We start from the raw sequence: 14,678 nt of genomic DNA on the forward strand, positions 1-14,678 counted from the left end.
CGTTCCACTATGTTGGGTTGGTTGCCATTAATGTGCAGCAACCATTAATGGACGGCACCGTCCATTGACAAATGCAGCAGCCCTTCCGGAATGTCAAAGGTTGGCAGCCACCATTGTTGAATGAGCTGGAGACGGTGGCCACCATTATTGACCAAAGAACAAGTGGAGCTGCCATGGATGCCTATAAATAGAGGCATATGTTAGAGAGCAAAATGAGAGAGTTGAGAGAGGGAAAGAAGAGCCAAAGATGTGAGAAATGTAGGAGAGAGTGGGCTGCCAAGGCAGCCAGCAGTAGCTGCCATTGCAGCACTGAAAAGAGAGAAATAGAGTGAGGTTGAGAGTTGCCAAAGAGGGGATGATTCCTCCTCCTCTATTGTTGTAAATCTTGTTCTCTCCCTATATAATGCAATGGCTTCTCCCGTGGATGTAGGCAGTTTGCCGAACCACGTTAAATATTGTGTCAGTGTGCTTTACCTCCTATGAGCAAATATCAGAACATCACCGGTCGGAATTCCCTACAATTGGTATCAGAGCCAGGCCCCGGAGTTAGCCATGATGGATGAATCCTCGGAATGCCGAACAAAAGGTGGTGGGCCCCCAATCACGATGTAATCCATGGATCAGCTCTATTGGATAGGCGGTGTGCTCCAGATGCTTCATGAACGTGTCCTGATCCCAACACGGTGAAGAGGAGTTGACCTAGAAAGAGCAAAAAACTCTCAAGTCAGGTAGTGCTCTCCGGATGCTTCATGGATGTGTTCTGACCCCAACACGGTGAAGTAGAGAATGAAGAATCCTGGTTGGTAGAGAGTGGACGGATGAATGATCGGTTTGAGGGGAGGCTCGGTGGTCCTTTGTTCGAGGGGAGGATTGTTGGGTATACGACCAAAGTCCCACATTGGCTAGAAATGGGGAGGATCATGGGTATATAAGGATGGACAAATATCTCCATTGGTATGAGGCCTTTTGGGTATAGCCCAAGAGCAAATCCATGAGGGCTTAGTCCCAAAGTGGACAATATCATACCAATGTGGAGATAAGTGGTGTCCATAATCCTTACAAGTGGTATCAGAGCATATGGTTTGAAGTGGTGTTTGATTTTTGCTCAAAAATGAAAGTTGTCAAAATTGTGTTTTGACCATACCACCGTGTAGAGGAGGAAGAGACGAAGCCACTGGTGAAAACGGCGTCAAAATCGGACGTCGGACATGGCCGCACTCTCCATCACTCTCCGGCAAGGCGTCTGCCTACGCGCGCAGACGCGCCCCACGCGTCTTCTTCGCCCGGATGGGCTGACCCGACCCGAATACCAGTTGACCCGGCCCACATGGATGACCCGGATATTAATGACGTCAGCATGACATAATTGTGATGTCAGCATGCACAGTAGGCATGCCAGGGATGACATCAGCCTGATGTAAGTGTGATGTCAGCATGCACAGTAGGAATGCCATGTCAGCAGCCACATCATCGACCAGTCAGCAGACACGTCAGCAAAGTGGGACCCACCTGCCACATCATCAGCCGCGAGCCGAGTTGAGCCGAGCCGTTGTGAAGCCGAGCCGAGCCGCGAGCCGAGGGATAAGATTCTGTGCAGCAGAGTCTATGTGCAACCGGATCTGAGATTGAATCTGGGCCGTTCATCAGGCCAGAATTGTTTTGATCAAATCTTAGCCGTCTGAAATGCGATTTGGACGATTTCAGACTTGTTTCCAGCTAATTTGATCGTTCCGGATGCAATGGTACGGTCCGATCGTTGAGATTTGAGACCGAAAGTGGTGGTGGTGAATTAACAAAAGAGATTGCCCGATCAGGAGGCATCTGAAGGTCATCATGGTGGTCGATGGAGATGAAGAAGAAGAAGGTGCACATGTTTACCCAATTACATGTGCTGAACTGCTAAGTGGAGAGAATTTTAATTGCCTTGAGGGAAGGTAAAATTGGGACACTCTAGACACCCAATCAAGTGGACAATTTGAGGTGGAGAGTGGAAATTGATGAAGACCAATCTTGACGAATCTAAGAACTGGAAGTCTCGCCAGATGTTGAGAAATCAGGTATAAAATCGGGATACCCTAGATCACTTGTAAAGGAAAGCCGCAACAAAGCTAGCAAATGGTTGTATATACGAAAAGGCAGTACGGTGGATAGATACGTTCTAAGAAGTTCTGTCTAGGAGATTGGGTTTTAAGCGGGACCAGTGTGACCCCTCCAAATCTTTCCTGGGAACTTGCTTAGTTGAAGGATCATCCATACAGTACTATTTTTGTATATATAACAGTTTGTAATGAAACTGTTGAAGACTAGCAAGATGACGGCACAAAGGAACAGTTGGGTTCCGTATGTTCAAGGATCTGATGGAGTGGTGATTTCTCCAAAGAAGTTAGATTCGGTGACTGTAATTTCTCGAAGGGAGAATTAATGAAGACCCTGATAATGGAAGAGAAATACAGCAAGGGGATAAAGATTGGCACCCTATTTTTGGATAAATGTTGTGACAGGATGAGCTGCTGTCAAACATAAAAGCAAAGAATAGGGAGAAATCTGGAGAACCGAAATTGCACGAGAGCACACGGAGATTGTGCAGGAGTACCCGAAGGATCCAACGAGGTACTGTAATGAGACAACAGGTGCAAGGAGAAGAAGTGTTCCCAGATGAAGCTCAGAGCAGAGACTGTTAAAGTTTGTACAACAGGAAGTCTCTTGTGCTCTTAATGAAGACAACATGCGAAGACCTTTCCAATGCATGCAAGGATGGAAAGATGAGCTGTTGCAGAAGCACCTAATTAAGGGGGTGCGACCGCCGATGAAAGGCGAAGACACCAAAGAGAGTTGGTGTGGGTGGAGCTATCAAGCAGAAAGGCATAGAAGCTCCAAACATAGAAAATGAGATGGAGGATTGCGAAGAGTGCACCGCAACTCTCTCTTTCTATGTGATCAGTGGCAGTGATCTCTCCCAAGTCCACATGGTGCTAGAGAATCTTGGAGCCACTGGAGACATCCCCGATGAAGGAGGATGTGACCGCTTCACGACAGACGGAGACACCTCGGGAGAAGGTGTGAGGACCATGATATGAGTCCAAGTTCAGACCGTCTCATGACGACAGGCAGAGACACCTCAGAAGAAGGTGTGCGGACCATGATATGAGTCTAAGTTCAGACCGTCTCATGACGACAGGCGGAGACACCTCGGATGGAAGGTGTGAGGACCATGATATGAGTCCAAGTTCAGAACGTCTCATGACGACAAGCAGAGACACCTCAGGAGAAGGTGTGAGGGCCATGATAGGAGCCCAATTTCAGAACGCCCTAAAGACCGATGTGATGGCTGGATATAAGTGGACAAGTGTATAGCCAATGAAGAGGCTATGATGAGTATGGAGACAAATACAGGATTGACTTTCATGGATATTGCCCCCATGCTAAAGATCAATGAGCTAGAAGACATTTGCCTTAGACAATAAGTGGATGGCTTGTGGAGCATTAAGACGCGACTGCTATGAAGGAGCAGAGGGCATGCGCAGGTTCCGGGAACAAGTTGACTCTTGTCAAGGTGGTGAGCTCAGTAATGACATTGTAATACTCAGAGTATGAAGATAGAGATGGATCAACCTTTAATGGGTTGTCCCCATGGTTAAAGGTGGAGAGCCACCTGGACTCTTGAGACTAAGAGCGGGAGACTCACGGAGAAGTAAGGCGTGGTTCCTAGGGAGGAACAGAGGGCAGGCGCAACTCCTGGATGAGTAGACTCTTGGAAGAGTGGTGAGCTCGTGATCATATTGAAATACTCAATGATTGTCGCACTTGGAAATATCTGTTTGAGGGGGTGTTGTAAGCCTTGGTGTAAGGCTTGATAAATCATTCCGGGCCAAGTATGGTTGATATGCTTGAAGGGGGATGTTGTTCCAGAGACAAGCGTTAAACACTCTTCAGATGAGATATGACAAACCATCTGGTTGAAGTGATCCTTTGGAGTGAGCAAAGGGGTGCTTGGATGACTCTGGTGATTGAAAGGTTTGGCAAGTACCTGGAAACTTGGCCAAAGACGCTCTCAAAATGGTAAGCTTGGAAGAGCTGCAGAATGCAAGCATGTGCTGAAAAAGCAAGAGGACAATTGCCCACATAAATGGCAAAGGGGGTGATTGTTGGGTTGGTTGCCATTAATGTGCAGCAACCATTAATGGACGGCACCGTCCATTGACAAATGCAGCAGCCCTTCCGGAATGTCAAAGGTTGGCAGCCACCATTGTTGAATGAGCTGGAGACGGTGGCCACCATTATTGACCAAAGAACAAGTGGAGCTGCCATGGATGCCTATAAATAGAGGCATATGTTAGAGAGCAAAATGAGAGAGTTGAGAGAGGGAAAGAAGAGCCAAAGATGTGAGAAATGTAGGAGAGAGTGGGCTGCCAAGGCAGCCAGCAGTAGCTGCCATTGCAGCACTGAAAAGAGAGAAATAGAGTGAGGTTGAGAGTTGCCAAAGAGGGGATGATTCCTCCTCCTCTATTGTTGTAAATCTTGTTCTCTCCCTATATAATGCAATGGCTTCTCCCGTGGATGTAGGCAGTTTGCCGAACCACGTTAAATATTGTGTCAGTGTGCTTTACCTCCTATGAGCAAATATCAGAACATCACCGGTCGGAATTCCCTACACACTATGCCACCGGTAAGGAAAAGAAATCTCTTTAAATTCACCAAGGAACTTTGCTTTTAGACAGCAGTGGAGATTTTATTAAAAATTTTGGCTAAAATGAGAATAGCCTAATAAGAACCTAAAAAAAAAAAAAAAAACAACCGTAGAGAAGATAAAATAAAGAAGACATAAAAGCACGGTATCTACAATAGGAAAAAGAAAACAGGGACCAGACAATTGATAAAAACTAGAAGTCAACAAAAAAAATTAACATCATATTTTACTATCATTACACTATAAAACAAAAAAAAAAAACAATATGTAATGGCTCTTCAAAATATATTTATAAAAGAGATCTTTATAAAAGAGATTAAAAGATCCAATTTAATAATTTGATGAAATTGAAAATTAAAGATTCAATTCCTTACTGAAGAGCTGCTTTTATTTTCAATTGCACGAGCTGCTTTTATTTCCTCTGCCATTCCGATTTTCTTTGATTCTCATTTAATCCTTTTATGGTCATCAAATCTTTCTCATTACTTCAGGTATATAAGTACATCACATCAATTTCAATCTTTTATTTTTTATTTTTTATTTTTTATAACAAGTTGTGAATCATATCAATTTCTTTTTTCAACCTACAAGTTGTGCTGATCTCCCTTCACCACAGCCCTACAAAAACTAATAGAAACATGTTGACACACTAAAATACAAGCTTCACTAGTAAAAAATACTACAAGTTGCAAGAACTCCACCGCAACGCCAAACCCTAAGTATATAAACAAATATACTACAAGATGATAAAAAGAAAAAAGAAATAAATCCATTTCACAATAAAATATATTAATACCAAATAGAAATGTTTCCTATGCTTGAACTAGTATTTTCTACACTAATAAGTACAGGAAGAGGTGAACCTAGTAGGGGGTGTGAAATTGTCATAGAAATGTTCCCTATGCTTAACGTTTCTTTTCCTTTGTACACTAATAGGTACAAGAAGAGGTGAACCTAGTAGTGGGTGTGAAGAAACAATGTGACAAGCTGAAAAGCAATCTCCTTGATATCCAATCTGTCCTTGAAGATGCAGATAGAAAACAAGTGAAGGATAAGGCTGTAAGAGATTGGGTAGACAAGCTCAAAGATGCATGTTATGATATGGATGACGTGCTAGATGAATGGAGCACTGCAATTCTTAGATGGAAAATGGAGGAAGCTGAAGAAAATACTCACAGCCGACAGAAGATACGGTGTTCCTTCCTGGGATCTCCTTGCTTTTGTTTCAATCAAGTGGTTCGACGTCGCGACATTGCCCTGAAGATCAAAGAAGTTAGTGAAAAAGTGGATGACATTGCCAAAGAGAGAGCTAAGTATGGCTTTGATCTGTACAAAGCCACTGATGAACTCCAGCGACGACCAACAAGAACAAGTACCTCCTTTGTTGATGAATCAAGCGTGATTGGTCGAGATGGTGAAAAGAAAACTGTTTTAAGCAAGTTGGTGGGTGAAAGTAGTCAGGAAGCACGGGACGTTGATGTCATCTCTCTAGTAGGGCTGGGCGGAATTGGAAAATCAACTCTCGCCCAACTAGCTTTTAATGATGCTGAGGTTACGGCTCATTTTGAGAAAAAGATATGGGTGTGTGTTTCAGAACCATTTGATGAGGTTAGAATAGCCAAAGCAATCCTTGAGCAGCTTGAAGGGAGACCAACGAATTTGGTTGAATTGCAATCCCTTTTGCAAGGGGTTTCTGAATCCATTACTGGAAAGAGGCTCCTTCTTGTCCTTGATGATGTCTGGACAGAAAATCATGAACAATGGGAAAAACTGAAACCATCTCTCACAGGCTGTGCACGAGGAAGCAGAATTCTAGTGACCACTCGTAAGGACGCTGTGGCAACGATGATGGGAACTACCCACCGGATCAACATTGAGAAATTGTCCGATGAGATATGCAGGTCAATATTCAATCATGTGGCATTCCAGGAAAGAAGCGAAGATGAGCGCGAAAGATTGACAGATATCGGCGATAAAATTGCAAACAAGTGCAAGGGCTTGCCTCTAGCTGCCAAGGTATTAGGAGGTCTAATGCAGTCTAAAAGAACAAGAGAAGAGTGGGAACGTGTTTTATCTAGCGAACTGTGGAGGCTAGATGAGGTTGATAGAGATCAGGTTGAAAGACGAATATTTCTACCTTTGCTTTTGAGTTACTACGATTTACATTATGTGGTAAGACGATGTTTCTTGTATTGTGCCATGTTTCCAAAAGACTACGAGATGGGAAAATATGAATTGGTGAAGATGTGGATAGCTCAAGGTTACCTCAAGGAGACTTCAGGTGGAGATATGGAGCTTGTAGGAGAGCAGTACTTTCAAGTCTTAGCAGCGCGCTCTTTCTTCCAAGATTTTGAGACGGATGAGGGTGAAGGAATGAAATTCAAGATGCATGATATAGTGCATGATTTTGCCCAATATATGACAAAAAATGAATGTCTAACAGTGGATGTCAATACACTTAGAGAAGCAACAGTTGATACTTCAATTGAAAGGGTTCGTCATTTAAGCATGATGCTGTCAGAGGAGACCTCTTTTCCCAAGTCCATTCACAAAGCAAAAGGTCTTCGCAGCCTCTTGATCGACACTAGAGACCCTTCGCTTGGAGCTGCACTGCCTGATTTGTTCAAGCATTTGACATGCATCAGGTTATTGAATTTGTCAGGGTCTTCAATCAAAGAAATACCAAACGAGGTATGGAAATTGATACATTTGAGACACCTCAATTTGGCATATTGTAGAGAGTTGGTGTCCCTGCCAGAAACCATGTGTGATTTATGCAATCTGCAATCCCTAGACGTTACTTGGTGTCATTGTCTCAAGGAATTGCCCAAGGCGATTGGAAAACTTATCAAATTGAGGCATCTCCGGATTTATGCTTCAGGTGTGGCCTTCATACCAAAGGGAATAGAGAGGATAACATGTCTTCGAACATTAGATGTGTTTACTGTGTGTGGTGGTGGTGAGAATGAAAGTAAAGCAGCTAATTTAAGAGAATTAAAAAACTTAAATCACATTGGGGGGAGTCTTAATATACAGAATCTAGGAGGAGGTAAAGAAGATGCGAGTGACGCTGCAGAAGCACAACTCAAGAATAAGAAGCGCCTGCTTCGTTTGCTATTGGATTTCAACCACAACCAGGATAACGGCATTTTAATTGAAGCTTTACGGCCTCCGTCAGACTTGGAAAGTCTAATCATACGGGGTTACGGAGGGTTGGATTTGCCAAATTGGATGATGACATTAACCAGATTACAGGTGCTTACACTCCGTATTTGTGAAAACGTGGAGGTCTTGCCTCCGTTGGGAAGATTGCCCAACCTTGAAAGCCTGCTATTGATCTCGTTGAAGGTGAGAAGGCTGGATGGTGGATTTTTAGGTATAGAAAAAGATGAGAATGCCAGTATCAATGAAGGAGAAATTGCAAGGGTCACTGCTTTCCCCAAATTAAAAACACTTAGTTTTTGGCATCTCAAAGAAGTAGAAGAGTGGGATGGAATTGAAAGGAGATCAGTGGGAGAAGAAGATGCCAACACAACTTCAATACCCATTATGCCACAACTTCAAGAGTTGAGAATTATGAACTGCCCGTTGCTGAGAGCAGTACCAGACTATGTTTTGGCAGCGCCCCTACAGACATTGGTCATAGATGTTTGCCCCAATCTAAGGAAACGTTACGGGAAGAAGGGTGAAGATTGGCAAAAGATTTCTCACATCCCTAACACTTCTTATTGTTTAAAGAATAGTTAAGACACCACTACGTACGGAAGTGGCAGGAAGAGGTATGTTTCATACACCTCTTTACTGTATATTGTTGACTTTGGATTGTATTTCCTACTTACCATTTATTCTATCAAATGCAGCTTTGATAATTTTGGATTGTATTTCCGACTTACCATTTATTGTTTCGACTTACCATTTTGGATTCTATCAAATGCAGCTTTGATATATTTATTTTGTTCAGAGTGGCTTCCGATTTGGTTCTGCGTTGTGATTTACTTCTTTGATTGTATTAATTATTTATTATTGAAGTAAGAAGAAAGGAATTGAATTTAGAATGCTAAGTAAGCCATGGTGGCAGCCGAGGCACAGAGGTAGTAATATTAATACATTAGAACTATAATTTGTTGCTGCCCAGCTTGGAAGGTATTAGTGTCACTTCCAATGCATGAAATAATTTATTGCTGGAGGACGAGCAGGGCCCCTAGCTGCTGTTTAATACCGAGGCACATTGTAATTTTAAAAAAATGTTTTTAATTTTATCTAAAGATGTATTAAAATATTTTCTTAGATTTTTTTTATTTTTTATATTAATACATTAAAACCATGAAAAAAACTCTAGAAAGGTATTACTTTAATGTTTTTTTAAGCCAAATGCACTTTTAAAATACATCAAAACACAGTTTCAAAAGTAAAATTAAGAAGGTTTATGAACCTTATCAGCCCCAAAGTTGTGTTGTGCATTTATTATTATAATATTAGTTATATTTTTTCAGAATAATATGTTTATAGTGTTTAAAAATTAACTATTTATTTAAATTATTTGAATAACTTGATATGAAATTTCATGTATAATTATTAAATTAATTAATTTTAAAAATAATAATTTTTTTTTTTTATGTTACGTAATGTCAATTGGCAAATCTTCTCTTTTAAATTAGTTTAAAATTTGAGTCAACGACTCATCAAACCCGGAGAGACCTGAATGTAACTCCAAGGATTTATTTTTTATTTTTTCATCCAGAACAACCAACGTGGTTTTAGTTTTTTTTAAAAAAAAAATTACTCATTAGAACGTTTTTGTCTTAGAGTTGATCCAACAACCCAAGTCAAGCCATACAAACAATGAGTTATGCTTATATGTGTATTTTTTTTTAAGGATCCCACAATACATATTTTTAGATTGTTTTGGGGTAATTTTTGTAATTGTAAAAATTGTTTAATGTATTTTCTGTTTAGTTGACTTTTTGTATTTAGTATTGTGGATGTAAAAAAAAGAAAAGAAAAGAAAGAGAAAATAATAATAGAAAAAGAGATGTGTGTGTGTTTATTTTTTTTATGTATGTTATTGAATCAAAAGAAAAAAAATGAATTTAATATTTTAATTTATATGCATGAATATCTAAAAGGACAGATAAAATCATGTTGTATTTTTCATGAAAATGTAGAACATGTATCTACATATATTTTGGGAACTAATAACTGATTTATCAAAGCCTTAGAATTGAGCTAAAATTTTATTTTTAAAATCACATCAAGTTCACGAAGCTTGAAAGTGAATGTGTGGTTTGTATTTTGTTTATGAATGTCTTTTTTATGATAAAATTGCAAGAATAAAGAAGAATTTAATATTTTGATTTGATCACGGTAAAAAGAATTATGAACTTACATGTAAGTCGTATTTCTAATACCTGATGAAAGAATAAAATTTTTAAAACTTCTTTAACACATCAAAGTCATGAAGCAGCTTACCTCAGGTAGGGTGCGTTAGTGGTGCTAATACCTTCCCTAACCACAACCAGTCCCTTACCCATGAATCTCTGACAAGACCAGTACATCCGGTTTCCTAGTAGCTCACAATCAATTACTAGGTGGCGACTCCAATGAACGAATCATAAGCATAACGAGAAACGAAAAGAATCGTCAGCCGATGCCGCGCGGATTTTCTGACGTGCGACAGTGGACAAACATGTGTTTGTGCAAACAGAATAATTGTGCAAGTGGGTATCCAACAATAGAATTGCAGCCCTGATTTTACCCCTTAATTCTAATTTTATATGTAATGTTAAAATATGTAACGTGACAATGAAATTATGTACGTGTTACAATTCTGGATATGAATATTGTAACAAGTCTATCTTCCTTATATTTATAGGAGGAGCATTCGTGGCTGGAACCATAGCGGAGCGAGCTTGAACACCTGGAGCTGCAGGTAGGTGTTTCGCTCTTTAACTATGTAAAGTTATTGTAGTTGTTCTTTTGTTTTTCTTATATGTGATTGGTTTGTCTTTGTTATTTACATTTGATAATTATTAGAACTGAATTGTGTCATGGTTGTAAGAGAATGATGAGAGCACATGGTTAAGAATGAAGAGAATTATTCAATGAATGAAATTAATTAATATAAAAGATAATGTGTATGACTTAGTTATCTAAATGGTTAGAAACTAAGGAGATATGAATATTGATTTTGACTTAGTTTTTCAAAATGGTGGAAAGCTAAGGTGAATAGTATTTGACTTAGCCATTTGCAAAGGCAAGGCTAAGGTGATATGAAAAAAATGACTTAGTCATCCGTAAGAATGGAAACTAAGGTGTGGTTATAAAACTTAGTCATTCATGTGTAAAATGGCTAAGGTGGTAATGAATTCAGCCAGGAATTGAGGAAGACCTAGATTAATTGTGTGATTACTTGGACTTCCATTAAGATGGGGACCAAGGTGGCCAAAAAAAAAAAAAAGAAAGAAAGAAAGAAGAGTAAGCTTTGCAAGCAAACTATGGAGCTTGGTAATGAAGAAGTCATCTCAAGAAGAATATATCTACAGAAAATGTATTAGAAATTATGGCGTTAAAAAGGAAAACAAAAAAGTGTAAACTATATATTTATATATGTATAAATAAATTAAATTAATATTACTAAATAAATTATGTTGTATTTGTTGCAGGTCCTTTTCATACCGCAGGATAACCTTGATTTTCTTTTTTTATGGATAATTATTTACTAGATATATTTTAGATATGTGAATTATGTAATTTTCTAGTTCACTAGGATTTAAAATTATCTTCTTTTACATAAAACAAGACTTGTACTGTTTGATAAGTAATAAGGTAAGAAGAATTAATGATATTGATTTGCTGAGGTGATATAACGACGAGTGTTATAACAGCAGGTAGTAAAGGCAATATTGAGGAAGAGATGGTAATGGTTATAATGGCGGCAATAATGATTTTGACACAATGAAAATTGTGTAGAAGTTGGTAGGGTGGTTGTGGTTATGCTAATTAGAGTTGTTGAATTATATTGCAATGCAATTCCATGATGTAAAAGTATTTTTCAACTTGGATTGAACTTAATTAATTAGTTTATTAATTTGTACAAAAATAGTTTTATTTCATAAAATAGAAATTACAAATAGTAATTCAACTCATAATTTCATCTAGTATCATGTTCTCTCTCTCACAAGATTTTGAGTTTTATATATTTATTTTTTCTCTTTGATAAAATTTTAATTTGAACTAAATTATTTTTTATAAAATGAAGTATTATTGCTTTCCATCTAGAAATGAAACACAATAAATTATTTCATAAAACAATACATGCAAAATAATTCAATACTACTTATAAAAGAAAAACCATTTTAAAGTATTAAGTCAAAAATTCAAGATGTTTTAAAGTAATCCCTAGTAATTTTGATTTTCTCATAAATCTAATTTTATTGAGTGAATGAAAGATTTCAAATATATAGTACGTAGTATATAAATAATTTTCTGAACCAAAGAAAAAACAGAATTTTTAGGAGTGATTTAAAATCATGAACTAGAATTTAAGTATTCAAGTTGAGCATATTAAATTTGAATTCCCAGTCGTTCAAGTGCATGGGACACAAATCCTTCTTCAAGAATCGTCGTGTTTTCTTCCCCTTGGAACCCATTAAAACATGGAGCCCAAAAGTATTTAGATTGCCCAATTCACTAAGTCATAATGAGGGAACCCAAGCCCAAGCAGAGTACTCTGAGCTAATTCATTTTATTTAGAATTATTATGATTATTATATCCACTCCATTAATTATTAGTTCCACTTCATTTTGTAGCCACGATGATCAATAATGCTCACTTTTAATGTTTTTTTTTCCTTCTAATTATTATGATCAAAATCCATTTTTGTAGGACGTATGACCTCACCTCAACACTAGTTTTGTACCCGCACTCTGCAATGAGGTGCCTCTGCTTTTTTCTGGTAAGGGAAGGCAAATAGAATGAGTTTAAAGCATAATGACTTAATTGCAAAATGCATATGAATGCAGTTTTTTGACAAGGGAGTTTGGTCTTCCTGAAGCAGCAACAATGGCTGCTAAGCTACGCATAATTTGTTGTCTTATTCCCAACAATGCCATTCTGACCCCAAACGCTGCTGAATCTAGCATGCTGATTTCCTCACTAATTTCGATTTCCAGATTTCATAACCTCAGCCCTTATTTTAGTAACCAAACAACTCTCTTCCTATGTTCCTGCATCTGCATGTCCACTCTTCACTCTCTGATTCCTGAATCTTGAAAACACTCTTCTTTTGTTTTTCTAGTTGTCTTGCTTTATGTTTCTAGCTAAAAGAAGAAAGAAGTGCCTTAAATTATGAAAAACTAGAAAAAGACAATGAAAGAAGTGCCTTAAATCACGTTAATCCAGACAATGCGAATCCTTTCCTACAGAAAATCTTGCTCATTTCTTGGCCTTTTCACACCCATTTGCTCCCCTTCACAAACAAAGCTCCCCATTTAAAGGAGCTCCAATCACGCAAACCAGCAATCCTTCCCAACTTTTTTCCATGACCACAGCACGCTACTGATATCCACACAGCCCCAGCTTCAGACAGCTTCCATCACGCAGACCAGCAATCCCTGCAATCCCTTCCCTGTTAACACAACCGCAGAGCCTGTAGCTGCCGCCAACAAAACCCCAGCATCCTCTCCATGAATAAACCAAAACACATCCCTGCTCATCCACTGATAACTCCTTAAACTACCCAGATACATGACTTCCAAAAGGTATATGATTTTTCAAGTTAAATGTAACCTCTAAAAGTATGGAGAGTTGGAGACTTGAATTATTCTTTGCACGGTGACAAATGAATTCTAGAATTTAGATTTTTATTTCCCATCTAAATATTAAAATATTTGACATTAAAGATATTTTAATATATTTTTTTAAATATATATATATATATATATATATATATATATATATATATATAAAATACTATACAGCATAATCTCAAGCACCATCAACAAATCCAATCATACAACCTCAACAAATCTGGACCATCCATTTTCAGACCCAAAAATCAAAGATCAATATCAAACCCCAGTCCCTGCTATGAAAACAGGATAAAATCACCAGATCTCAAAAACCCAGATAGATAGATGCTTGTTTATATTTCCATTACACAAGAACTAATTGGTTACTAATTTTGGTTTGTGTAAATTAGTTTGAATGGCCAGATATATATTACATAAAATGAAGAGAAGAAATAGAGAAGCAGGAATTTCAGTAGAATGCTATAATCAGTTGTCCATATCAGATACATTCTTAACCTAAGGTCAGTATCAATAAAAAATAATTGCTATATATCGAAGAAGAAATTACTTTCCACAAATAATAATCCTTAGCCTAGAACTCGGTAGAATTGAAAAGCACGAGTGTTTCACCTTTGGAACTCAAAATGGCATGTCATTCTCAGTAGAAACATACAACCAAGACAGGGACTGAATTGAAGTGTTAGAAACAGTACAGGGACTGAAAAGCTACAATAATACAGGGACTGAATTGAAGTGTTAGAAACCGTACAGGGACTGAAACAAAACGCAACCCTTATCACCAAACCCTAAGTACATAAACTAACTAAACCAGCAGCCTCCTTCCACTCACACTCTCTTCTCTCTCTTTCTCAGTTCATCCTAACATCATTGTCTATTTTTTAAAAATAATTAAATTAAGCAGACAAATGGCAGAGGCACTTTTATCGCCAATTTTGGAGCAGCTAACCACGGTCGTTGCTCAACAGGTAATTACTTTTATACAATTTGCAATGATCTAATTAACCCTTACATGAATAAGAAATATAAAATTGATCTCTTTTTCTTCCTTTATAAGAAAAACAAAATAAAATATCAAATCCTCAGATCTAGATTTGGATTTTATTAAAGAAATTTCTTTTTATTGTTTTATTATTTTTCATATTTCTGGAAATAATCTAAAACAAATATTCTAAGAAGGAAA

At 38.2% G+C, this 14,678-nt stretch overlaps 2 protein-coding genes and 1 long non-coding RNA gene across 5 annotated transcripts in view; 2 read left to right on the forward strand and 1 right to left on the reverse strand.

The window, feature by feature from the left end:
* Nucleotides 1-14,678, forward strand: part of LOC7482215 (putative disease resistance protein RGA4) — a 124,615-nt gene that overhangs the window by 65,255 nt on the left and 44,682 nt on the right. The window contains exon 6 of one of the 2 annotated variants that reach the window (XM_052445810.1): nucleotides 7,333-7,378. In XM_052445810.1, the coding sequence (XP_052301770.1) occupies nucleotides 7,333-7,378 (46 nt within the window). Of the gene's footprint in view, nucleotides 1-7,332; nucleotides 7,379-14,318; nucleotides 14,464-14,678 lie in introns of those variants that run through there. The other variant, XM_052445811.1, reaches the window with a different exon arrangement.
* LOC127904070 (uncharacterized) overlaps nucleotides 1-14,678 on the reverse strand; it is a 134,515-nt gene that overhangs the window by 60,393 nt on the left and 59,444 nt on the right. Inside the window, exons 4-5 of one of the 2 annotated variants that reach the window (XR_008056905.1) lie at nucleotides 6,064-6,824; nucleotides 5,864-5,944 (exon numbers count right to left, since the gene is read on the reverse strand). This is a non-coding gene — a long non-coding RNA (uncharacterized LOC127904070). Of the gene's footprint in view, nucleotides 1-5,863; nucleotides 5,945-6,063; nucleotides 8,006-14,678 lie in introns of both variants that reach the window. The other variant, XR_008056904.1, reaches the window with a different exon arrangement.
* Nucleotides 1-14,678, forward strand: part of LOC18103922 (putative disease resistance protein RGA3) — a 134,906-nt gene that overhangs the window by 60,158 nt on the left and 60,070 nt on the right. The window lies entirely within an intron of this gene.

This window comes from Populus trichocarpa, chromosome 12, assembly GCF_000002775.5.
Source record: "Populus trichocarpa isolate Nisqually-1 chromosome 12, P.trichocarpa_v4.1, whole genome shotgun sequence".
Classification (NCBI taxonomy): domain Eukaryota; kingdom Viridiplantae; phylum Streptophyta; class Magnoliopsida; order Malpighiales; family Salicaceae; genus Populus; species Populus trichocarpa.